General features: G+C 37.0%; 1 protein-coding gene across 1 annotated transcript; it reads left to right on the top strand.

Moving 5' to 3' along the window:
- Positions 1–10,955: 10,955 nt before the first annotated feature.
- On the top strand, positions 10,956–25,775 carry LOC120746039 (T-box transcription factor TBX19-like). The gene is made up of 7 exons (XM_040051248.1): positions 10,956–11,454; positions 14,835–15,111; positions 20,437–20,571; positions 21,422–21,483; positions 23,328–23,386; positions 25,393–25,528; positions 25,607–25,775. The coding sequence occupies exons 1-7, from the start codon at positions 11,183–11,185 to the stop codon at positions 25,773–25,775; spliced, it is 1,110 nt and encodes a 369-aa protein (XP_039907182.1). The 5' UTR covers positions 10,956–11,182.
- The last annotated feature ends 1,737 nt before the right edge of the window (positions 25,776–27,512 follow it).

Genomic DNA, 27,512 nt, shown 5'->3' with positions numbered 1-27,512 from the left:
AAGTCCTGGAGTGGCCTAGCCAGTCTCCAGACCTCAACCCCATAGAAAATCTGTGGCGGGAGTTGAAAGTCCGTGTTGCTCGGCGACAGCCCCAAAACATCACTGCTCTCGAGAAGATCTGCATGGAGGAATGGGCCAAAATACCAGCTACTGTGTGTGCAAACCTGGTAAAGACCTATAGTAAACGTTTGACCTCTGTTATTGCCAACAAAGGTTATGTTACAAAGTATTGAGTTGTATTTTTGTTATTGAGGCCTTGAGGCGACTTTTGTTGTGATTTGGCGCTATATAAATAAAATTGAATTGAATTGAATTATTGACCAAATACTTATTTTCCACCCTGATTTACGAATAAATTCTTTACAAATCCTACCATGTGGATTCATGGATTTTTTTTTTTTCACATTCTGTCTCTCACAGTTGAAGTGTACCTCTGGTGCAAATTACTGACCTCTGTCATCATTTTAGGTGGGGGAACTTGCACAATCGGTGGCTGACTAAATACTTTATTGCCCCACTGTATATAGACGCTTTGTTAACGTGATAGGCTTTGATTTGACTGTAATTTCCCATCATAAGAACGAGGTTGGTTAAAAGATAGTTTTTAATTTAACTTTCTGCTCTTACTGAGCATTCAAAGCACCGGACACTTATATGTTGATAATAGCCATGATAATATTTCAGGTTCAGATTACTTTGTTTGTGCCTGCACATACACTTTGTCTGCAGTAGGTGAGTCATCCATTTTCAAATGACAGATAAGCATAACATAATGAAGAAGAATGAATAATAAATAATCCACACTCTATCATAAAGTGTATAAAAGCTGTAATTTGTTCCTCTGATTCACGGCTACCGGAACAAAGTTGTTTTTATGCCGTGTTGCTCTGAACTTTATAAACCTTCTGAAACTCCCTGTACAAAGTCATACAGTGAAGCAGAAGTAGTGAAACGAGAGAACTGCGATGCAAACTCAAAATGGAGACCATTCCCCTTAAAAGTAAAAGTTGCAATTAAGACATTTGGAAAAGTACAACTTTTGCTTTGAAACTGAAGATGTAGATGGCTCACTTTCAATCTTTCATTTGCACTGGCACTGGCATGCGAGGTAGAGCTACCACTTGGAAGGTTGGTAGTTCGATTTCTGGCTGCTCCAGTCTGCATGCCAAAGGATCCTTGGGCAAGTTACTGTGTATAAATGTGTGTCTGAATGGGTAATTTATACAAGTTGTATAAAATGATTTCAATGCTCAAGCAGATTAGAAAAGCGATTTATAAGAACCAGTCCATTTACCATGCAAGCTGTGGGCAATTGCAGCAATATGCTAGCAATCAAAGCAACCATATTGAGGTTTTTAATGCCAGGAATGTCTGCATGTCAGACATTTTTCACTGACTGGTCTTCAAGCCTGCTTGGCTGAGGCCTTAGTTTAAAAACTCAAGACCTGCACACAATATTTCTATTCATGTCAAATTATTCTAAAAAAATATCTGATTAAAATATGTTGCTGAAGTCAAACACGAACCCATTTTTCCTCTAACTGTTAGAAAGTTAAGTTCTGTCACAGAGGCAGGATATTACTCTTGTATGTGGTGTATAAGCAAACTGCATGGTGTCAAACACATGTTCAGTTTGCCTGAAAATTCAGGACTTCACCAGTTTTTCAAGGAATTTTGTAAGTGCAGGTCCATGAGATTTGTTTTTTCTCATGGAGCAAAAGACCTTTTCCATAAAGTTCTGATCAACGTTAAAATCCTGATCCAGGGTGAAGCGAGGTTGTTTGCAACCATTTGATTCTGTATGGCAGGTTCGTATTTAAAATTTCAGTTTTCATGCTCGCTATTAAGTAAATGCAGGTCATATTTATGTGCAGCCTGTACCCTGTTTAAAAACAATGTTTCCTTTCTGTATACTCGACTTAACAGTGGTAATTACCCATGTTTTTTTTGTTAAGCTAGATTTAAACCCACTTGCAATTATCATGTCTATAACAAAATGCAGCATGGGGCAAATTGAATTAGCAAGGTTAATCCAAACCGTTTCTACAATCCTCTTTAATGCTTTCCTCCCCTCTACCCTTAAATATGCATTTTGATATACTGCATCTCAGTATATCTCAAAGATGTGGTTTGATAACTGTTCTGGCTTTTTCCAAACACAGCTTCATAGATAGTTAAGCTTGTCTATGCATCACTAATGTCTGATGCACACACAGTCATTTTGTTTTGTACGCAGGGCTGAAATGCGGGGTTATGGCAGAAACTACTTAGTTCAGAAAAGTGCATCAAGGGTTAATTACCCCTATTCAGCCTTTTTAACCATAAGCCTGGTGGCGGGCCATTTTACATAAATAAGTAGTTGTAAGTGGAAACACAGCAAAATAAGATTTTGTAGTCATCTGTAATTTGATCTACAAGGAAGCATGTGTAGAGGGAAAAAGTAGTGTCCCCTGGATAGAGCTTTGTGGAACTCCAGATTTGTTTTCACAGCCGGTACCATTCATGTTAGATCATGTTACCATTTCTGTTATAGATAAAAGAAACACTACAGCTATGACTAACACTAATGGAGCCATAAAGTATTCCTGTGTGAAACTCTGTCATTATAGCTGCTGACAGAACCTGATCATTTAAGCACTGAAGCAAAATAAAGTGGAGTTTTTCTGGACTGTTTCAGCGTAGTTTTGTTCATTTGTGTTTATCTGCAATGCTTTTATGTGTAATTTTTTTTCTCCTTCTTTCATTTTCAGAGATGCCATCATAAAATTATTCTCACTATGCATCTAGGAAGCCCCGCCCTGTTCTTCCACCCCTCTGAGTCACTACCTGTCTGACCAATCAGGACACAGGATACTTAATGGTGGTAGTGGTGCGTTTATGTTAGGCTTTTGTTAACAGTTTATAATGCAGCTGGAGAGTTCACAGTGCCTGAATTTCTTTAATTGGTTTCTATTTATTTTCAGCAGTAAAGAAACCGTTTATTTCAGCATCTAATGCAGCTGTACGCAGATCTAAGTGTTCACTCACTGAACTATTCTCTTAAGTGAATAATTATCAAACTGTTTTGGTAGAGCTGGACGTCTGGGTTTGAGATCAAAATGTGACAGTTTAACTTTGTTTAGCAAATTAGTCAACAGAAATCAATGATTTTAATCATCAGTAAAATATTTGAGTAAATCTTTTTAAGCTGAAATATGAGAAAAATCACCTAAACGTGATTAAACTGTGGGGGGGATATTATGTAGATAATCATATTACTAATAATTCAAACAATCAAAACAGGCAGTAAACCCCTTATAAATCTTTTATTCTAATATAGAGTAAAGGACATATACCAAATGTCTACTGCAGAGGCCAGGGTTTGAGTCTGACCTGCTCTCCTGACAATAAAGACTTGAAGACAAAAATAAATGTTTATTTAAAAAATAAAATCTCAAGAAGAAACACTCAGTATTTTCTTACATGAGTTTAAAATTCAGTGAAGCAGCTGCATTAGCATGTGAGATAAACCAGGTCCCATGAGTTTCTCTTCTCATTTTAATATTGATTTGAAGTGTTACTGATGTTCGCATCTTCCTGTTTTGTTTTTTTTGTTTTTTGTCCTAAAATTTCAATTCCTGAAGTTCCAACTCAATATCTGTGGCAAGAAGTCATTACATACATTTGAACAAATTAACATTTCAGGTGCAGTATGGGTTTGTTGATTCAGCTCATCTGGTTCCCATCTTAAGTTTTCCATTCACAAAAAGACCATTGCCAGATATTTAGTTTGAATTTCTACTGCCAAGTCTCCAGGGGGCGATACAGATTTGATTTTTTTGTTTTGATTTTTTTTTGGCTTCAGTTGCAAGACGGAAACAAACTCTGGTCTGTGGAAGCTCGTTTCCATAACTGCAAAAAAAAAAAAAAACATCACAGGCAGCTCTAAGTTATTATTTCAAAATCTAGAATTGCATATTTTCAAATCTCAACTTCTTAATGAGCTGAAATTTTGACTTGCAATTAATTTTCAATTCATTAATAAAGTCTTTTTCAGTGGTGAAAACAAGCTTCCATAGTGGCCACAACTGCGTTCAGGAGCATCAAATGTTAGGTACTCGTTGCTGGTTCCAGCACAGCTGCACATAAACGGATCAGCGTTCTGTCGCCACACGGTGTGCGCTCACTTTTTCTTTTGATTATTTTACTTTTTAAATGGATGTTTTGCCTTAAAAGTCAAAGTGTTTTCTTCTTTACTGTAATTTGTATATTTAATTTTTTGCAGGATTACATGATTTTAATACCAAATCTTGGTCATAGTTTCACGTGTTAGAACAAACTTTTTCTCAGGTGAAAAAAACCCATAATCTCTTTTGTTTCGTCTCACTTTGAACTTGGTTATCTGCTTCTTTTTAAATTGGTTTGCACATTTTTCCTCATCCAAGAGTCAATGTTTTCATATTTATCCTCTAGACTTTATTTAAGGAGCTGCTTTCTTCGTCTGGGCCCGGAGTTCGCAGATATTTAACTGAAACAGTCTATAAACAGCAGTCCAACATTTCATTTTATTTCAGTATGGACGAGTAAACAATGCTTTCATTGAAAAAGAGTTAAAATGACTTAAATCCACTCTCCATTAAGTTTTTCCAGATGTGTTTTAGTTTCATTGAGATTTGGAACAGCTGTTTTTGGGTTTATCAACCCTTCAGAATTTAGTTTTCCTCATTTGTGTTGCCTTACAGACGGTCATTTAGTACTTTTAACCACACTACAGAGCTGTGACTGAAATTTAGATGCTGGACGCTGCTTTTAAAACTGGTCATGGATTTCATGGTCCTCTCCTGCTTTCCTTTATTTTCTGTTCCATGACAGCGTCAGACCCTCATAATAAATATGGCTGAGGTTTCAAATAATAACATAGACCTATGTAAAAGTAAAGACTTTGACAGCTATGAATACTTTGTTTTCTAACAATACAGCTGTGGATGTTTCCTCTTCAGGTTTGGTTTGAACTGAATCATGCAGATCTACTTAAGTAGAGTCCCCGATTAAATATAGGAATAGAGCAGAACAGGTCACCTTTATTTAACTTGCATTTTCACTTTTAAAGGTTGTGAGGTTAAAATATTTTTAGCCGAAATGTTTTAGTGCAACTTTAACTCTTTTAAAACTGTATTTGTTTTGTCTGTCTGCAGTGTTAAACTGTGAAATTGTTACTGATTTTATTTCAATAAATGCTTCTGTATTTAAGAAACTGCTTACGTGAATATCATTCAGCTCAACACAAAAACTTCCCTTCATGAACTGGCGTGTGTGTGTGTGTGTGTGTGTGTGCGTGTGCATGCGTGTGTGCGTTCTTTCCTTACCTGCCTCCCTGTTTTATGCCAGTTAAGTCTCTAAAGCCTGTAATCTCCACCCGTCACTGCCTGCTGATTAAAACACGCACACACTCCCTTTTTAAGGCTCCATGCACTGTCCAGATATCGGATGTCTTTCCAGATGTTTCCCACTTGGATCTGACCTATTCTCCATTACATGCTGCTCTCAACAGCTTCTGGTGTTTTTCTTCAACACTGTCATATGACATTTAAACGTGCGCCAGGGAGGCGATTGGTCCAGTGACGCCTGTTTCGTTTTAGGTGATTAATTGGTTTATTAAATGGACGGCTGATGTCATGTTCAGGAAACTGTTCAGAGAATATTCCAACCCCCTTTTTTGTGCATTTCATGATGAATAAATAAAGTTAACGTTCTCCTCTTAATGTAGAACAAATAACTTACTAAAACAACATCGTTCAGCTTTATTTAAAGTTGTGCTGTATATGTCCAACTTGACTTAAGAGTTTTTGAAAGATGAACGTCGAGTTATGTGGATGTTTACAGTGTTGATTTCCTGTCCATCCATGCATCCATGCACATTTACCGGTGAAGCATAATTCAGACGTCAGATGACTGAACAACCTCAAATGGCTTCTTTCAACACAAAGGAGTAGCTGCTTTACTACCAGCATTTTTCAATTAATCCTGTGATAAAAGTACCAGCCCTCATAAGTTATTCAGCAGTGTTGTTCATGCCAGTTGGCACTGTGCTCACCTCAAAGTTGTTACTGCATCGTAAGTGGACTAGTTCTTGTATCTACCTGAGCAAAAAGTGCCTTTAACAACCTCACATTGTCTAATTAACACAAGCACTTTTCCATATGTCTCAACTATGTTCTATCTAACAATAAAAGTCCAATGAACACATCAGGAGCATTCATGCCACAGGATACTTTGGCTACTAGACTGGAACAGCCATGACAAATCATTCATCTGCTAATACTAGATTATCAAGATCATCAACTAACCAAGTATCAAACCAAAGTTTCACCAATCTAGGAGCCCATCAGCTGTATTCACCTGTAGAAGCCACAGGTGAATACAAACCACGGGTGGTTTAGCTAGCAGCTATCTGAGTCTTTGCTTTTTATTCAACATCCATTGTTAATGAATGTATGTAAATGTAATGAATGTAAATGAAATCAAGCCAGTAGAAACTTTTGCTTTCTACATAAGCAGAATGAAATGTGACTTGTTAATAGAACTCCAACTCCAAACAGAAACCAGAGCTTCCAGTATCAGAGCTCACGTTCTGGACATGCAGAGACATCATTTTCATAAAGAGCGATCTGTTTGCAAGGTTCATGAATGGACTTCAGACAGCTTCTAGATAAGTAAGTAGCTACATTTTTTAGTCTGAATATTTTTGTGAGTGAGAGATTTCTGTTTTCCGTAAATGTGCAAAGAAATCCGTTAAGGCCTAGACACAAAGGCCTATAGATTGGAAGGTGACTGCCTGGTAACTATGTGTACTGTGTATACTCTGATCGACGAGAAAGTGGTTTTTGGCTGTCGTTAAGTGAAAATGGTTGCAGAAAACGTGTATGGTGTTGCAGCACAGACCTTGTGATTGCTTTGGTCACAGTTTGCCACAGTTCCCCGTGGAAGATGCCAATTTGTCTGCAAACACTAACAAACCACAGAGCCATAGATCAAAAACAGAGAAAGTTTGCTTGTCAAAATAAAAGTTGCCTGTTTTGAATTGTGTTGCTTGTCAGCAGTAAGACACAGCGTTGAAGATAAACAGTCTCCATTTTCAGTTTGTCACACTTTTTTTTTATGTTTTCCTACCGCACGGCTAGTAGTCGGCTGGTGTTTGCAGATAAATCGACATCATCCATGCAAACTGTTTCAACCTCCAGCAACCACTCACTAACCAGTCAGGGAATATGCATGTTTAACTGGGGAATGGTGGTTGCAAGGGGGTCAGCCACTGGTCTCTGACTGAGGCCTTAAATGGAGATGTATGAAAAAAACGTGCATATGCCTGCTGTGGTGAGCCCGTGGGGCAACCAGCCAACAGTAACTTTTATTAACACTGTAAATAAGACAAGGCTGAACTTTAGACCGTTGAAAACCCAAACAGCCAAACATTCCTATATGATCAGTACTTGGTGATGGTGGGAAGGCAGAACTCCCTTATAAAAGGAAGAGACCTCTACGGGAACCAGGCTTAGAGAGGGGCAACCATTTAATTTATTCATGCTTGATTTGTTCTCCTCAAACTTCAAATCTGCTCTAAAGTTTCTCTAAATAAAGGTGCTGCTCTCACAGCTTCAACAAACTACAAGGCCGGTGTTTCAACTTTATTCACTTTCTCCTGCTTTGCTGTTGTTTTCTGCTCTTTCTCATCCACTTCTAGGTGTTTATAAAAATCTTAACATGGAGGTTGGTTGCCATTTTACATCCACCTGTTCCTGCATTAGTTTGCAGATTAGATTAAAGATTTGTGCTCGTTTTTAGATTCGTCATTGTGCTCGTCCCTTTTATGTTTGCTATTTTTTTAACACTCCCTCTTCCTCACTTTTACTGAAAGCAGTTTTTATAATTCAAAGGGCAGTTAAACACTCTGTGGATTAAGTGTGAGTGGCCGAGTGAGGTAAATCGTCCGTGTGTTTGAAAGGAAAAGAGACGGAGAGCGTGTGTGAGTGTGTAACGGGGAGAGAGAGAGAGATGCAGAGCGAGGTGTAGTCAGACTGAAGCCCTCTGATTGACTGTGATGTTCAGTCAGATGCTGAGCGGCTTCACATCACAGTCAAACCTCCATCCTTTCGTCTCCCTGTTCATCGGAAACATCTTGTTAGGATAAATTCAACTGTTCGGTTCGGTGCCCGGTGTCACAGGTAAGTTTATATGCAGCTTTTTATGCACCTGTAGTTTCACCTATTATTGACCTACAGAGATGTCCATTATAGTTAAGCTCAAGTAGAAATGTTGTTAGACAATTCCAAGATTTTTGTTCCAGGAATTTCAAGGAATTTCTGGATAAATTTGCAACTGATGGAATTAAAATGTATTAAACAAAAAGTAAGTTTTTACTTTTTGTGTGTTTTTGCACATGGGCAGTAAACTGTGTCAGCTGTCATTCATGTGCTTTTTATTTTAGGATTTTAAATGTATTTGTCATCTGTTTTTACCCCTTTTGTTGCTTGTTTTTCCCCCTTTTTTGTTAACAGTGTTTACTTTGAAATCACCAAGAATTAACAATTCATTATCTGAATATTACATAATGATTTACATATACATTTAATATATGAAGTAGACTGAATACTTCCTTTCAGTAATAAAAAAATATTTTTAGGAGTTTTTTCATCAAATTTAAATACAGGGATGTGTGTATCATTAAAAAAGTCCGCTTTACACTGGATTATATTTTTTACTCACTGGAGATAAATAGTCTGAAGCTGTTTGAATTTTGTTTCTTGTCAAATTCAGTAATTGCACCTATGTAAAATTATTTTCTTAACAGGTTTGGGTTGTAATTTCTATTAAACGTGCATTTAAATGAGCCAAAAATATTAATATTATATATATATATATATATATATATATATATATATATATATATATATATATATATATATATATATATTTACTAACTATTGAAGGTCCTAATCTAATAACAATAATGCATTTTTTTAAAGAGAGCTAAAGAATAAACGGGGGATTTCATGTCTTAAAAACCTGAAATCAGACCTCAGAGTGTTTGAAAAGGTCCTGGATGTTTCTTTGTCCTGGTGTAAACTGACACAAATAGGAAAGTCTTTCCCCCCCCAAACATTTTCAAACAAATCTTAGGTTAATTTGGTCAATTTTCTAATTATTATTATTAACTAGAACTGGGAAGTTATGACAATATTGATTTTTTTTTCTATTTCTGATCATGAGGCAGGTATTAAATTACCCTCAGTGGGGTTTAAAAGGTCCTGTGGTTAAAGTGGTTACTAACAACAGCAGCAGTGTTAACAGACAGAAAATAAACTAACAGAAAAATTATACTCCATTAAATGTCTGTTAACTTCTGCTTATTATCCCCACTTTTATCCTGTGTGTGTTTTCTCTGCTGGAGGGTCTGCTGTCTGAGAGGACAAAGAAAAGCTAGAAAAGGAAGCTTTTGAATAAAAAAGAAAAGAAACCAGCTGAAATCCACAGATCTCAGAGGTGATTTTTGGTAGACTCTGCACTCTAATAATCTATATTTTAATTGTTTGCAGAGTAAATTCTTTCTGGTAGGTTTTCAAAGTTTCGTATCCAAATATCTGACATTTTCTTACAGCCAATTTTACCTTCTTATTCACAATCTTGGGTTTTGTTGTTGGTAAATTTTTGATCAAACGTCCTGTTTTTTAAACAGAGTTCATTCAAGCCTTCAGCCCAAAGTGTACAGATGACATGTTATGCACTAAATACACTGCTATGCTGTGAACTATGTAGCAATTTGAGGCAAAAAAATCCATAACCCTAAAAAAGAAAACATTAGTTCAGTTTGCCCAATTTGCATGTGATAACTGTGCATAAATGGACATGACAATACAATAAATCGATCTACTCATGGTGTTTAAAGGTATGTGTTTGAAGTTTTTATCCTTCAGTCTATAATCAGTCATTTTCATTCTTGTTTCAGGCATCGTTTCCTTCCAGGTCCATACTTAAAGCCAAGTAAGAGTCTCATTGAAAGACAAATGGTGTCGGGTGTGCAGATGCTTCTGACTGACAAAGTAAAAGACTTTACAATTTTGTTGACCCCTTTGTGTCACTTTCAGTCTGTGAACCCACTGTAAATTAAATGATGCAGTTAAAGAAGGTTTCTATTCAAGAGCAAAAATAAATAAACCTTTTATTTCATTCAGATTCATTTAAACTGAACAATCAAACATCAGATTATAGCACATTTCATTTGCTCCTTTCATATCAAACAATGTTGATTGTTTAAAAGCTTCAAAAATAAACAACAGATAAACTGCTTCCTAAAACGAGCTTATTTTTTGTGTTTCTTTGGTCCAGAAATTCCCCACCTGCATTCAGCCTATTATTTTCAAATGCAGAAATTTTCAGGAACAATATGGGTTTATCAGGTAGCTGACACCGTCCTCCAGCTAACTACAACAATGACAATAACGTCAGCTCATTTTTTTTTTTTATTTTCACTCAGTTAAACTGATTATGTGGCTTAGAAAAAAAACGGAAACCTGTAGCATGAATTCAAAGTGGACTGGACTGAAAATTTTGTTTTCAGTGGGATTTACTAATCACCTGTTAAACGCAGCAGTGAACCGTAATCTGATCGTTAGAGGGTTGGTGTAATTTAAAGAGGTGTTATTAAGAAATTATATAAAATCATGATTATATGATTTGGTCCTGATCATTTTCAATGATCAATTGTATTTAGGATGTAGTTTGAAATGTCAAAAGGTGTTTTAAAAATTGAGAAACTCATCAAGAATGTGTGAGGTCTTCAACATTCAGTGAAATCTGATCTATGATTATATCAAATAAAACATAATTTATACCATGTTTGAGATTCAGTGCGGTCAACAAAACAGACTCTAAGAGACGATATGAAGAAATACAGCCTGTGTTTTTTTACACATTATTTGAAGTACTGCTGTGTTCTTCAGTCTATTGAGACAAGAATCATACTTTGTGGTAAAATTTACACTTAGTGGACTAAATTAGTAAAATAAAAATATTCAGGTGGATCAGATTGCATTGTCAAGTTTCTAAAGACTAAAAAATAATCCAAACATCTTTACTCAAGTGAAATTAATGTTATAAAAACTGTAAAACTCATCACGATTGAATCTGTCTTTGTTCGGGTTTGCAGATGAAAGTGGAGGGGTTACAGGAAGATGGAGGGTCTGGTTCAGTGTCATCTGTAGATCAGAGTGCCACTGGTGCTGGTGGGTCGATGTGCAGTCCCGGTTCGGCTGAACGCTGCATGTCGCGGCTGCTGAGCGCCGTGGAGAGCGAGCTGCAGGCCGGCCGGGAGAAGGGCGACCCAACAGAGCGGGAACTGAGGGTGACGTTAGAGGATGCCGAGCTGTGGAGGAAATTCCAGCACATCACTAACGAGATGATTGTCACCAAGAATGGACGGTAACTGCTCTCAGATTTTTGCTACAAATTAACAAACTTACATGAACAAACTTCACTCCTTCAATGCAACTGTTAGTTATTCAGGAAGCACCTGGTAGTGGAAACAAAAGTTTATTTACAGCTTCAGAATACTTTCAAAAATTGAAAGAAAAGGTGAACAAATTACAATATAAATGAGGTTTCTTAAATAAACAAAAATAGCTGGATATAAACACCTGATTTAGAGATTCTCAGGATGCATTTCAATTAGAGACTTTGCGTTAAGTAATGTTTACTTTTTTGAGTCTTACTGCTGATCAACATGTGAATCTCAAGGGCGTTTGGGTAAATGGCAAACGGCAAGAGGAGGTTTTGATAGCCATTGTTGAGATTGTAGAGGTCTCAAAGAAGTTTTTGAGTTAGTTCAGGAGATTTTTTTTAGGTCTTTGGGGGAGATTCTTTAGATTTTGAAGGTATTGAAGAGATTTCCACAAATAAAAAAAATCAATAAGTTACTCCAAAAAGTATTCCACAAATACTTTTGGATGTTTCAGAAGCCTAAAAGAAGTTCTGGAGGCTATTAGGGAGACTGACATCTGATATTTGTAGTCCTTGTTGATTCTGAGGATCTCCTGGAGAAGTTATGGATGCAATTAGTAACGTTTTCTAATTGTGTTGTAAGACTTTTCGGAAGAAAATCAGAAGAGTTTGGCTCATTTAGAAGTGATAAATAGCTTTGAGAGTGTCCAGATATAATTTAGGAGTTGTGAGAAGTTTTTTCTGAAGTTATAGAGGTAATAAGGACAGTACTTATGGTCTTTAATACATTCTAGATATAGAATGTGTTAAACGTAATATCAATAAAGTACTTTTCTGAAAGTACATTGTCAACAGCCATCAGATTGACAGCCAACAGGAAACAGATCATTATATCAGGTAACTTTTGTCTTTACAGTCAGTATTCAGTAATGAACATGTTAGAAAATCATAAAAAGGCAATTTTCAGTCTTTTCCTAAACTGACAGAATTGATTTTTCTTGTCAGGAAAGTCTGCAAATGAAAAATGTAATTTAGCAAACACAGATACAGTTCTTTGCAACTTTCAACTAGTCAGTGTGAAAAAAAAAAAAAACAACCAAACTGAGCCTTTCAGGTACAACCGGCCCTCTAAATAGCTATGATCCATATAATGCTGCTAAGTTTACTCTGACAGTTTTAGCTTGGCATTTCTGTTACTCCCTGTGAAGGTAGCATTAGGAGGACTTTCTAGTGCTTCAACTTGTGACTTTGCGATAATAAGTTAATGACTTCATTGGCATCAGCAGTCAATGAATGATACAGTAGCATGCTAACATTTTTTATGAGAGTTAGTCAACTTTTGTTCCTAGTCAGCCTGTTTAGAAACAGAAAAATCAGACATTAAAAGATCATTATGTTCAATTCAGTGGCATGAAGATACACCATATTCTTTCTGAGCATGAATATACAATTCAGGCTTTATGAGAGAAACAAGCTTGAAGAAGAAAATATTTGAAAAAGTATGTTGTTGTTTTCTCTAAATTGAGTTTTGTTGGTGGTTCTTCTGAGCAGATGTGGCAACTTGTACTTTGTTTGGCAGAGATTTGTTATTTTGTTGTGATGCTAAAAACATAATCTTACCCATTTTTCTACAAATAATGGCTCGTTTTAGAAGATACTTGATTTCTGAATATTTTTGCAAAAATGACCACAGAGATGGAGAAACATTAACACAGAGTGTCCCTGTTTTAAGCTGACTCCCGATCAGTGCTGCTGTTAACCGGGGTTATTCATTAGTCTCGATAGCAGCTGTTATCATCGCCTCTGTGTGTTTCATTTTGTGTTTTTTTTGTGCCAAGCCGAGGCGTGTTGACCAGTCGCGCCCTGCGGTGGGCAAACACTCCATTTACACCTGCAGGACGCCACTTCAACTGCTGTTACTGCTGGAGAGCCGACTGTTTGTCTGAAAGCAGCTTTAGAAGGATGGAAACTTTGGTATTTTTAACATACGGTGATAAATTTATATTCACATGCAGAGATGGTTGGTTATCATAATCTGTCATAGTTTATGCTGCCTGTAACAAATTTTAGCTCTGGTAAGGATTTTTCTAATCAGTCATCAGTTGTTATTGATGGTTATCGAAGAAATGCATTTGTTGGTTGTACCGCTGTCAACCAGTCAGAATGAAAAATAAAGAATAAGGTATATTCAGAGAATAAAATGGGGGTGGAATCGTAGTGTCAGGAGGCTCTTTGGAGAAAAACTACTCTGAAAATTATAGACATTTTCTCTAAAGCCCTTAAAATCTGGTATTAAAATGTTAAAATGCCTTTATACAGCCTTCAGCTGTTTGGCACAATTGTCAAAAAATTGCAGTACCAGACTTTTTTGGATTCTGTTTACTTTTAAAACTCCATCCAACAATTATTTGTGTTATATATAAATCATTATCTCTAATTTGACAGAAATTTCTGAAAATTGGCTCTTACATGTTTTCTTTGACCAACTCTCAAAGCTGAACTATTTTCCTAGAAAAGCTCAAGAAAGTCCTCACTCCTGAGAAACTACAAGGAACAACTATCTGTGTATCAGTGCAGCTGGAAATTCTGTCAGTTTAAAAATTAATCTGTTAACTAAATGTGTGACTGTGATAAATTATCACAGACATTTTATAGAACTATTCAAATTTACTGTTGGCTTCTGGAATGTTTTTAACAGATCCACAAATTCCCAATATTTGAGTTTGATCTGTATGTAGTTTAATAGTTGCAATAATTTTGTATTTGTTTGTAAATGTATTCATTATATGAAACGTTATATTGTGTATATATTTAATTTCATCTAAAGTCCAAAACATAAAGCAAAACAAAATGCTGTGGATCCTTTGGCAGCTTAAAACCTGGATATTTATCTGAGGTGCCGGTGGTGACCAAAAATAGAGCTAAAAGAGAAAAAAAGTCAGACAATCTTCAGGTTGACATGAATGACTTTATCGTTATAGTTGGTTATACTTAAAAAAAACTGAACCAAAGAATGAAACTGAAACTGTAAATTCAGATTTGCAATCACATAATAGCAGAACAGCTCCCACAGCTGAGCAGGTGGTGAGCAAAGTCAAAACACATCTTTATAATAAGCTGCTGACTAATTTGTTGATTAAATGTTCAGCAATGTATGTTACAATAACTTCAGCTTCAATAAAACTTTCATAGAGATACATTCATATGTATAGGCAATGTGTGTAATCTATGTATAAACTTATAATATAATGTAAGAAAAAATTCATTAAAATTGGTATTGGCCCCATAATTCTGTTATTATTTTGGGTTCTGTGAGTGAACATAAACTTCCCCCTTTAATCAAGCTGTGTGTCTCTCTTCAGTCGCATGTTCCCAGTGCTGAAAGTGAGCGTCTCTGGCCTGGACCCCAGCTCCATGTACTCCTTCCTGCTGGACTTCGTCCCGGCTGACAGCTGCCGCTGGAAGTTTGTAAACGGGGAGTGGGTGGCGGCCGGCCGGGCGGAAAGCCGCAGCGAAGGCCGGGGCCACGGTGGCATCTACATCCACCCTGACTCGCCAAACTTCGGCGCTCACTGGATGAAAGCGGCCGTGTCCTTCAACAAGGTCAAACTCACCAACAAGGTGAACGGAGGAGGACAGGTGGGTGGAACAGAGCCTGAAAATCTGCATGTCTTCATTCATTGATTTCTTTGTGTGTTTACTTGTTCTTTCTGCAGTCATTCATACTTATCCAGTCTGTTCATATATTTTTGAGATTTTCAGTTTTTATTTAATTGTTGGTTTTTTTCTTTCCTGTGATTTCTTATTCGTTTTCTTTCTCTCCTTTGTTCTCTTTTTTGTTTCTGTTCTGCTGATTTTTGCTTTCTTTGTTTTGTTTGTAGTTCCTTTTTTCTTCAGTACTTTATTCCTCTCTTTAATCTAGTGTTTTCTTTTTTCAATCTTTCTTTTTTGTTCTCGTAATTTTCTACTATTCATTCTTGTCTTTCTTCTCCCTTTCCCTCTCTTTCACTTTTACCACACTTTTTCCTATATTTCTTCTGCATCTCCGTCTTCTTCTTCTTCTTGAGTCCATTATCCTGCTGTTCATGTCAAGAGTCTCCGTCTCTTTCCCTGTCTCTCTCCCTCCCTCTGTATTGTATTGAAGTGGGCGAGAGACTACCGCCTCTAATTAGCCACTTCAGTCCCTCTCTCCGCTCACTTCACCTGCTCGCCCCCTCGTAACCACGGGAACGGGATAAACAGCTCTTAATTGGCCAGCAGCAGTTTAATGCACTTCCTGTCGAGAGCTGTTCAGCACTCTTAGAGGCCTCCATGCGCACGCACGCACACACAAACACAAACACACGTGCACAGCACTACAAAATTGGCAATAATGTTGTTTATATTTACCCCATTATCCCTGTCCAAACATGACACGCACACACCGGGCAGTAATGCAGAGTTGGAACAGAGAGCTCGGCCATAATGAAATAATTGCTCAGCTTATTTGTACATTATGGTAATTATGTTTTTTACTGGGAAATTAATTTACCCATCATGCTTCAGATGGACGAGGGAGAGAGAGGTAAACTATATTCAAAAAGAGCCCACACACACTCCAGCTAATGTGGGCACTGCCAGCACACACACAGCGCCGGGGTCAGATCTGAAGCCAGCCTCTCAATCTGAATAGAAAACAGTTTGTTTTTGTGTGTCCGCCCGGAGAACTCGGATTGGTTAATTGGGCCTCATTAGCGAGGGGAGGGGGGTTTGGGGGGGTTGATGGGGAGATGGACGAGATAGAAAAGACAGATGGATAAAAGAGTGTTTTGGCCAAAAGACAAAGATGGCTCCACTCCATAAACTCTCCTGCAGTCAGACAAACTGACAAACTGACTGACTGACAAAACTACACTTACCTTTGTTTTCTGTTAATTGATTCAAAAGTACAGAGCTGTTTGGACTTTTTCAAACTTTTAGAGCCGAGTTTTTACCGTGAGGCTTGTGATCTCTTCAGAGAGAATGGACTTCAGTAAAAAAGTACTGAAATGAACTAAACAGGCAGGTATCTTTGTATAGAAGCAGGTCAGATAGGAAATGTTGAAGTATGGATAGAATGAGGTAGGCAGTTACAACCAGATATAGATGGTTATATTTATGAATGGGCAATAATATACATGGACACAAGCAGGTATCGGGGGAAATGGAAACATTATAGATGACGGGGGATCTATTATTGTACGATCATCTATTATTGTACGATCTACTGTACAATATAAAGCGCCTTGAGGCGACTGCTGTTGTGATTTGGCGCTATATAAATAGTAGGGGTGCAACGATACACAAAATTCACGGTTCGGTTCGGTTCGATACTTTGGTGTCACGGTTCGATATTTTTTCGATACAAAAAAAATGTTCATGCCTTTTTAATTTGTCATTTATTAAAATTATAAATATATATTTTAACTCAAAAGTACAGTTTTTAAATTTAACCCTAACCCTTGTGCGTGTTTTTTATTTTGACAGCGAATGCGCACCTGCGGACCACTTATGTGCAGCCCTGGTTATTTAGCTCGTCATATTGCAGCCACAGAAATTCTTTTGTCCATGAAACCATAAAGCTGCACTTTCTTTTTGCCTTATAGTCTGATTTGTCATAACTTCTCCGTTTTGTGGTAAGCTTTTCTTTGGCTGTCATTTCTTCACCCTGACCTGTCTTATTTGGCTCAGCAGAACTGAAATATATATCCTGCTGCTTTTACACACGCACTCACATAAGCTCAGCGATTCTCTGCGCGATCAACCTCTCACATGTTTAAGCTTGCTGCGGGAGATTTCACTTGTCATGTTTGCGTAGTAAGCTAACGATTAATAAGACGATGTCAGAGGAATTGGTGCACAAATTATCATCACTCACCAATCAGTGCTGTCGCTCTCTATACACAGTTCACACGATTGCAAAGTGAAAGCAAAAAACAAGCGCAAATTCAAACGCGATTTCAATATGTCACATATTGACAGTGGCTCACCGATGCCAATGACATAATTACCCAGCTACATTTCCGAAAGAATGCAAAAGCATTGACATATATTTTTCCTTCCTACAATAGCCGGACGGGCAGGGCAGAGATAGATTTTGGTAGCCCGACTGGAAAAATCGCTAGCCCCGGGACGTCGGGCTAGCGATTTTGCGAGCCCTGTATCTGATTGAGGAATCACTCATCTTTGGAAAAGAGAGTTTATTACAGAGAAATGTCTCTTTCCAAAATAAAAGCTATACTATCCGCTTCTTCTGGGCTATATTCTCAGCAGCATATTAAACATATCAGGTCCCCATAAGGAGAATCCTGTGCTAACGGCTGTCTAAATGACTCGGGTAAAGTTTGTAGCATGCATGCTTGTTGTTTTTGTCTGCTTCCACTTGTCTTTGCACTAGGATGATGTCGGCGTAAATGTGCAGTCATATTCGTTGTGTTCCCACTAGTGCTTTCAGGTTAACCTTGTTAAAATGACCTTAACGCCACAACACGGCAAATCTCCGTTAACGAGCTACCCCTGATAGCCCCGTGCATAGGGCTAGATGGCAAACACGTTAACGAGCTAACTGCACTAACACACTAGCTCCCACCCATGTAATTGAGCATTGCGTGGCACATCCAACATACTGTTTTACTTTAGTCCATGACGCGCTTACCTTCAGGGTCATACGTCACATGAAAACCAAAATAATTCCAAACGCCAGATCTGAATGAGGGTGGGGGAGGTTCAATTTGCCATGTTGCAAGGAGAGCTTAACTTCTGTCTCGCTAGCTTGCCCTGTGCTCTTCCTTCTGACTATGCTGTCTGTGTTGAACGCTCAGTGGATCTGCGCTCGACAGTTTAGCCTAGGCGGAGTAGTCGAACGCAGATTCACTGAGCGCTCCACACAGACAGCATCGTCAGAAGGAAAGTTGATAAAATAAATTACAAATGTTGTATTGTTCGATACATATGCGTACCGAACCGAAAGCACTGTATCGAACGGTTCAATATCGATACGAATATCGTTGCACCCCTAATAAATAGAATTGAATTGAATTGAATTGAAATGGAAACATTATAGATGAGTACAAACTGGTGTTAATGAATATAGATAGTTGGGCGAAAGCATATAAAAATATTATAGATGACTGAAAACCTCTAAAAAGGTGGATAGATAGTAGCAGATAGAGGTAGCTTCAGACAATTACAACTGGATATAGAGAGATACGAACAGGTACAAATTGAGAAAGACATATAAAAATGTTTAGATGTGTGTAAATGGGTAAAGATGGAAAAATGAATATACAGCTTAAAAGAATTAAAGGGACACTTGAAATTCCAGTACCAGTATGTATATATATACAGTTTCTTGCAAAAGTATTCGGCCCCCTTGAACTTTTCCACATTTTGTCACATTACAGCCACAAACATGAATCAATTTTATTGGAATTCCATGTGAAAGAGCAACACAAAGTGGTGTACACGTGAGAAGTGGAACGAAAATCATACATGATTCCAAATATTTTTTACAAATAAATAACTGCAAAGTGGGGTGTGCGTAATTATTCAGCCCCTGTAGAACCACCTTTTGCTGCAGTTACAGCTGCCAGTCTTTTAGAGTATTTCTCTGCCAGCTTTGCACATCTAGAGACTGAAATCCTTGCCCATTCTTCTTCAGATCTTGCCACAGATTCTCGATTGGATTTAGATCTGGACTTTGACTGGGCCATTCTAACACATGGATGTGTTTTGTTTTAAACCTTTCCATTGTTGCCCTGGCTTTATGTTTAGGGTCGTTGTCCTGCTGGAAGGTGAACCTCCGCCCCAGTCTCAAGTCTTTTGCAGACTCCAAGAGGTTTTCTTCCAAGATTGTCCTGTATTTGGCTCCATCCATCTTCCCATCAACTCTGACCAGCTTCCCTGTCCCTGCTGAAGAGAAGCACCCTCAGAGCATGATGCTGCCACCACCATATTTGACAGTGGGGATGGTGTGTTCAGAGTGATGTGCAGTGTTAGTTTTCCGCCACACATAGCGTTTTGCATTTTGGCCAAAAAGTTCCATTTTGGTCTCATCTGACCAGAGCACCTTCTTCCACATGTTTGCTGTGTCCCCCACATGGCTTGTGGCAAACTGCAAACGGGACTTCTTATGGTTTTCTGTTAACAATTGCTTTTTTCTTGCCACTCTTCCATAAAGGCCAACTTTGTGCAGTGCACGACTAATAGTTGTCCTATGGACAGATTCCCCCACCTGAGCTGTAGATCTCTGTAGCTCGTCCAGAGTCACCATGGGCCTCTTGGCTGCATTTCTGATCAGCGCTCTCCTTGTTCGGCCTGTGAGTTTAGGTGGACGGCCTTGTCTTGGTAGGTTTACAGTTGTGCCATACTCCTTCCATTTCTAAATGATCACTTGAAATCAATGATCACTCCGTGGGATGTTCAAGGATTGGGAAATCTTTTTGTAGCCTAAGTCTGCTTTAAATTTCTCAATAACTTTATCCCTGACCTGTCTGGTGTCTAAATCCAATCTAGAATCTGTGGCAAGATCGGAAAACTGCTGTTCACAAACGCTGTCCATCTAATCTGACTGAGCTGGAGCTGTTTTGCAAAGAAGAATGGTCAAGGATTTCAGTCTCTAGATGTGCAAAGCTGGTAGAGACAGACCCTAAAAGACTGGCAGCTGGAATTGCAGCAAAAGGTGGTTCTACAAAGTATTGACTCAGGGGGCTGAATAATTACACACACCCCACTTTTCAGTAATTGTATTGTGTTGGTCTTTCATGTGGAATTCCAATAAAATTGATTCATGTTTGTGGCTGTAATGTGACAAAATGTGGAAAAGTTCAAGGGGGCCGAATACTTTTAGATAAAAGCATTTAGGTGCAGAAAAATGTACAATAATCTTGGTCTAAATAATTATAAATGAATGTGAAAATGTAGAAATAATTGTCTTCATTTTCCCAGATTATGTTGAATTCTCTCCATAAGTATGAACCTCAGCTCCACATCGTGTGTGTTGGCTCTCGCCATCGACTGGTTTCTAACGTTTCCTTCAAAGAAACGCAGTTCATCGCCGTCACTGCCTACCAGAATGAAGAGGTACAAAACATGTTCCATTTTCAATATCATTTGGTGTTTCATTTGGTGTTTGGGTGTGAACTAGAACTAGTTTCACAGCTATACTTGTTCTAATTCTTGAAAAATTGAAGGTGATTTTGATATATCAAAGTTAAAGCTAACACCAGCAAGCTAAAATTGCTCAAATATTCCAATTAACCAGATTTAATGCTGGTTAAGTGTCATGAAATATTGGACAGTGTTTCTTTTTTCAATTACCTTTTTAATAAATATGGATTTGTGGGACACAGACTCGGAATTAGAAACACAACACAACATCTTTTAATCTGAAAAAAACATTTGAATACAAATGTATGAAATTTTTTATAAAGGTAAAGCTCAGACGTCTGATTTAGTTTAAAAAAAAGGTAAAGCTCAGAGTTTTTTTTACCAGCTGAATCTGTTTAATTTAATGAGATGAATCAGTTTTTAAGGGTATAATATATTCCATTTTTAATGTTACAACAGCAAACCCTTACTTAGTTGGTCACGTTCAGGTTATTAATAATCTATTCTCTCATTTTATTGAGATCACAGTTAATAAAAACAGATTGGGAACACACACTAATTATTCAAATCAAAACAGAGGAAGAATTTATTAAACAGAACTGTGAAATAATACAATAAGTGGACATGAAAATGGATATTTATCTAGAAGCCTGATTGAGAAATTACTTGCAAATGAACAGATCAATGAAAGATGAAGCCTCTGTCGAATAAATGGACTGTTATGCATAAAAGTCATTTAACATTTCACAGCTGAGGTGCTCTGTTCTTCTCGAGTGTAAAATAACGTAACAGGATGTGGATGTTTCTGTGTTTTTCTGTGCAGATCACAGCCCTAAAGATCAAATACAACCCGTTCGCTAAAGCCTTTCTGGATGCCAAAGAGAGGTAACACTGCACAGCAACACAACAACAGCATCCAAACACTTTAATCTGACTTTTAAACTGGATATACCCTTTAAGAGACCCAGTAGCCATATAGTGTATTTCTATGTTCTTTTGTGATACTTTAAATTATAAAAACATAAATCTAGCCTCCAAAACTTTTCATAGATTTTTACAGGATTTTCCACATTAATGTGCCACGGAGAATGGAAAGCTGTGAAATATGAACATTTTTAACACAATGGGCTTTGATTTATTAGCCCTTTTGCTGGTATATATTCAATAATTAGGTATCTCATTATGACAGTGTTTAGATATTTCAGTAATCTAAATGTTTTGTGCATTTCTACACAAAATCTTTGAAATATTACGCTTCTGCCAACCAGATTTTTTTTTTCAGATTGAGTTAGAAACAACGGATGACTATGATGACTTCACTGTAATTTTGCTTTTTAGTTGCAAAGATAGCTGGATTGCACAAGGGTTAAAAATGTCCTGTTTCTCATATTAGGTTTTCAGAGCATTTAAAGTAATTATCATGAAGAAAGCAAGAGTTATTTTTACGGCAATTTTCACGTTAAAAGCACCAGATAACTTCTACAGAAGTAGAACAGCTCTGTTTGATCAAAGTTCCTGCATGCTGGTAACACACGGCAGAAGACTTTCACTGCACTACAGATAACATTAAAAATAGATCCAACTATAGCTCATCCATCATGGTCGGGTTTTGTCTTCACTAGCAGGGAGTTAAAACTGGATTGGACCAGCAGGGCACCTGTTTATTTGGTTGGTGGTGCAGGGTGGTCTTTAAAAGAGAACAAAAATGTGCTCTCACCTCTGCAAAGTCAACTAGCTTTCAGCATAGCTCTGAGACATATGTAAAGTATATGGTCATTCAGAGTAAGTTTCTGGTTAGACTCCATAACGTTTTTAGGCCCAGGTGCATCAACCTCAGTTTGGGGTGCATTTAAAGGTCATCCAGGCCTTTATGTCCTTAAGTCGTGGCTCTAGTTTAACTAATAATTTTGGCACCATAGATAAATAAAGTTGGATATCATCTGCATAGAAATTAAAATGTAGGTAGTATTTATGACAAGAGAGGTAATGCACCATCTCAAATGTTCTGTGCCTTTTAGTTTTCAGTACCAAGAAAAGGTTGCGGGAGAACTGATGGAAGGATTGTTAGCAAGACTAAAAGGGCATTTGACTACCGAAGAGCTTCAGGGTGGTTCAGCTGACTTTGGAGTGGTGATAAACACACCTCAGTATCCAAAGTGGTTGACTTCAAGAGGTCAGGCTCTCAGCTCCCAAACTAAACATCATGATAAATCTTTAGACAGTTCTTTTCATTTTTTGTTATTTTGAATAAGTAAAAGGTGGAGATAAAGACATACTTCACTTTAAGCTTATATTTTACTCACTGAGATAGAAAACTGTGATCAGGGGACCCAAACATCACTGCAAAATCTCCACATAAACAAATGATGTTGTAAAATCAACTTGTGATTAAATGCAATAGCTGTGAGATCTAGTATGTCATATATAATGAATGTGCAGTTGTGGATGAGTCAGATTTCTGTCCCATCCAGAGATATTTTACACCACAGCCATGTGCCTGCAATGACTGCTGACACTTTACACTTAACGCTTAGCATTTCTCACCAGGATAACAGAGGAAGTTAGCGTTAGCAGGCGATTAGAGAGTCATTATGAACTCCACCGTCTCACTCATTTGGAGAGAGGGTGTCAAGTGAGAGACTCTATACAATATAAACCACACACACATCTGAACACAGACACACAAACTCACATTGTCTTGATGGCTGTGTTTGATTTATCCTCCTCAGGATCCCAGGTGGGCGGAGTTTGCCTGAGCCATCAGAGGGCCGTGTTGGGATTCAGTCCTGTGAGTTCACAGCTTTATATAGCCTCATGAAAGAGACAATTACATTTTTTCGTAGTTTATATCGAAATAAAAACATTGGACTTTTATGCTTTTTGAAATTTAATTTGAAGATTAAAATAAAAATCAGATTTTGTGGGAAAAATTTAAAATCTTATTTCCATGGTATGAAATTTATGAATCTATGAAAGTGTTTGATTTTAACAGCATATTTGATTCCTTTTTTATAAACAGTTTTTCTGAGCATTTACTTTTCTTGTGCTTTTATTTTTTGTGTACGTATATATTTCTTGCTATTCTTGACACAAAAAAACAAACTATCGATACATTTTAGGTAAACAAATATTTGCGTGTGTGCTTTGGTGTGTAAGGTTGGTCGCTGTGCTCAGCTGGAGGAGGAGGTGCTTTTCCTTATGGCAGCAGCCTCCCGCTGACATCACATCATCACCATGGTTATAAACACCATGGATACCCTGGGAGACACACGCCTTACCCCACTGCCTACCTGCCCCACCGCCCGCACTCTTCAGGTAACAGTGTTTTTGTGAATGTTTGTAGAAAGTCCAAAAATAAAGTTTTGTAATTCTTATCATGTTTAACATTACAGAGGGATTTCATATTTGCTACAATTATCACAGATATTTGTTTTTGCTTTTTTCAATTTTAATGTAAAACTGTGCAGCAGAACATTTTCACTATATTGAAATAATCATGACATTTTACACTGGCATTATACTACATTATACATTATACTATATGTATAAACATGTGCTGTATAAACATGTAGTTTCATGTTCATTTATAACTATATAAAAAATCACGATTTATTTATTTGCTAAATGTTTACAATGTAAAGCATTTACAATTTTTATATACATACATTTGCATGCAGACATCTCTTTTTGTCATGAATATACAAATTTTCTTCATGTCTACTATGATTTAAAAACAAAATTCTTATATATGTGACATAAAAACAACGATTAATGAACTGTATATTAAACAGATAAACAAATAAGCATTTACGTAAATATTTTATATGGGGTTTTTTTTCTGAATATTCAGTGAACATTTACTTTCTATAACTACTTATATACATATATACCTTTATATACACTAGTACACAATGTAAATTATGTTGATTTACTTATATGCTAATTTTAAATATTTATATACAAACTTTTGCCTGCAGACATCTACATGAATATAAAAATATGCACACACACACACACACACATGTGTGTGTATATATAAATATATAAATACATATATATATATATATATATATAAATATATATATATATATAAATATATGTATATAATATATATATATATATCATTTATATAACTACATATATATCTATATAGATATAGATATTAGATATATCTATGTATATTATATATCTCTATGTATCTCTATCCTATATATATATATATAACTATATATATATATTCTATATCATATATAAATACATATATATTCTATATAGCTATAGATCAGATATATATCTGTATCATATATATATATGTATATCTATATTATATAATATCTAGATGCTACTGTCTATATGTATTATTATATATATATGTATATATGCTAAGTTATATATATATCTATATACTATATTATCTGTTATCTATGTATATATGTATTTATATATATATATATATATATATGTATGTATATATGTATTTATATATATATATATATATATGTATATATGTATTTATATATATATCTATCTCTATATATGTATATATGTCTATCTGATTTATATATATATATATATATATATATATATATATATATATATATGTATTTATATATATATATATATTTACTCTTATTTAGCAAAAAAGTACATTTTACAGATTTTTGTTTTGTGTTCAAAATCCTATCTTTTGTTTAAGTCTTTTGGTTTTTATTCAATATTTTACTCAATATTGAATGAACACAGCAGTTTCTAAATTCTGGATTCTTTGTGTGCTCTCAGTGTGTCTCTCTGAAGGTGTTCAGGTGATATCTGATGGCTGGAGCACCTCCTCCCCTCGTCCCACCTCATCTTCTTCCTCACCCTCCTCTGCCTCCATTCCCTTGAGTAGCAGCGCCCCTTCATCACAGCCTCCTCCTCCTCACAGCTCCAGGTGAAACCCATCCCACAGCTTTAAATGGTAAATGTACTGGTTTTTCAGATTAAATGAACTATCTGTGTGTGTTTTCAGTCAGTACCCTTGCCTGTGGACAGTTGGATGCAGCGAGCTGAGCCCCTCCCACTCACCCTGCGCTGGGCTCCACCATGGACCAATCAGCAGCGAGGGACTCATGCAGCCTCCTGGTCACACTCGGATGGGCGGGGCTGGATGGCCGCCTGGTCCCACACACTCTTTCTGAAATGTGATGTGATTGGCCAAATTAATCAGTGATAACCCACTACACACTAGTAACCTGGTGGTAACCGTTCAGTGAGATTATTTGATAGTAACCAGCTGCTGGTTATTTGTACATAGAGTACTGTAAGCTTTCATGGCTACTCATATCATGCAGTTGATAAAAAATATATATATTTTAAACACTATTTGTAACTATTTATGACTATTTGTATAGATATCATTTCAAAAGGAATGGTTACTTGTATCTGCTTGTGGCTACAATCACATAGGGACAGAGATCCCCAACCCCAACCCCAAAAATATGTAGTCTTCAACCAGTTGGCGAGCGGTTTCTGGCAGTTGCTTTGTGAAATTAATCACAAAGAGGGTGCTGCACAAAACACCTCCTAAAAGTTGCTTTGGTGGGTACCAGATTACCGCAGTGACTCACAGTTTTCAGGTAATAAGCCAACTTATCTGCAAATACTCATCAAGAGTTCATAACCCACTAGTGAAATTGGAAACAGAGACTGGTCACCTACTAGTAAAAGTTGGAGCCTCTTATACACGTTGGGTCCAGCAGTAAGACAAAGCATTTACCTGATGGTAAACCGTGAACTATGTATGCAAACTCTTGGCTAACATAGCAGTCTGTTAGTGACCAAAAGAGTCTTATGGAGGTTTTCTGGTGCAGCACCTTCTTTATGACAGACTTTGTGACCTAACAGCCAACAAGCACTCACCAACCATTCAGGAAATACACACTTTTTTTTTCCTAGCGACCATAGGTTGACTGGGGTTGATGGACTGGTTTCTATGACTTTTAGACCGAGGCCACAGGAAGTGGCCAGTTGGCTGCTTGTACCACAGCTATTGGTGGCTACTATTTCATTTAGCAGCTGTGGCTACTTATAGATAACAGTGACAACTCCTACATGGGAACTTCTAGTGGCTGTTAACGTCTGCTAGTGGCTGCTATTAGTAGATAAAGGTAATCACTGCTGGCCTTTGTTGCATGTAAGTAGCAGATACTGGTTAGCAACTGGTAGCTACATATGAGTGACGGTGTTATTTGAGTTAGTGGCAACCATTTTAGTTAGCAGCTAACCAGTAAATACCTGTAAATAAAATGGCTACATGTACCTGCTGGTTGTTGATGCAATCTAATGAGCACTGGGGGCCACTTTTAAAATCTAATAGGTAAATATTTGCTAATGTCTTATAGTAAGCATCTACTGACAGCCAAATGTTCTTTTGGTTACTTAAACTAAACCAATACTGTTGGGTCCCCCCCCATATTTATTGGTAATAAAAATGTAAAACAGTGAGATGAACATATGTAAATCTAATGTTAGCCAACAGCCTGGGCTTCAGATTCCTCTTTATACTCAATTTATAATTTATGAAATTTCAAATTTTCTGCAGGCTTCCAGAAGTTCGCCAATCAAAAGTGAACTGATGGGCTGAATAAGATAAGTATAAGATAAATGTGGTTTATTTTCAAAAGCAAATCATGCTAAGACTTTAAATGAGATGTATTATGCTTTTCATGATTTGTTGTCATGTATTTAATGTCACAGTGTCAGATATTCATATTAAACTTGTCTAAAGTTAAAAATAATGAAGTAAACTTATGTAAAAGTATTTCTTTTGAGACTTCACACTGCTCTGAATCCTCTGTCTCCAGCATCACGGCTCATAGGCTTTCAGTGCTGGCTTTGAGATGTTGGCCAGTCAGATTTTTAGAGAGGAGGGCCTT

This window comes from Simochromis diagramma, unplaced genomic scaffold, assembly GCF_900408965.1.
Source record: "Simochromis diagramma unplaced genomic scaffold, fSimDia1.1 OVJJ01000107.1, whole genome shotgun sequence".
NCBI classification, from domain to species: Eukaryota; Metazoa; Chordata; class Actinopteri; order Cichliformes; family Cichlidae; genus Simochromis; species Simochromis diagramma.
The sequence above is the reverse complement of the archived record's forward strand: the minus strand, read 5'-3'. Positions and strand labels throughout refer to the sequence as shown.

Bases quoted from the DNA above. Each gene is read 5' to 3' on its own strand.
- LOC120746039 (XM_040051248.1), top strand. From the start codon at position 11,183: ATGAAAGTGGAGGGGTTACAGGAAGATGGAGGGTCTGGTTCAGTGTCA. The intron at 11,455-14,834 runs GTAACTGCTCTC...GTCTCTCTTCAG, and splicing joins ATTGTCACCAAGAATGGACG to TCGCATGTTCCCAGTGCTGA. The intron at 23,387-25,392 runs GTGAGTTCACAG...GTCTCTCTGAAG, and splicing joins CCGTGTTGGGATTCAGTCCT to GTGTTCAGGTGATATCTGAT.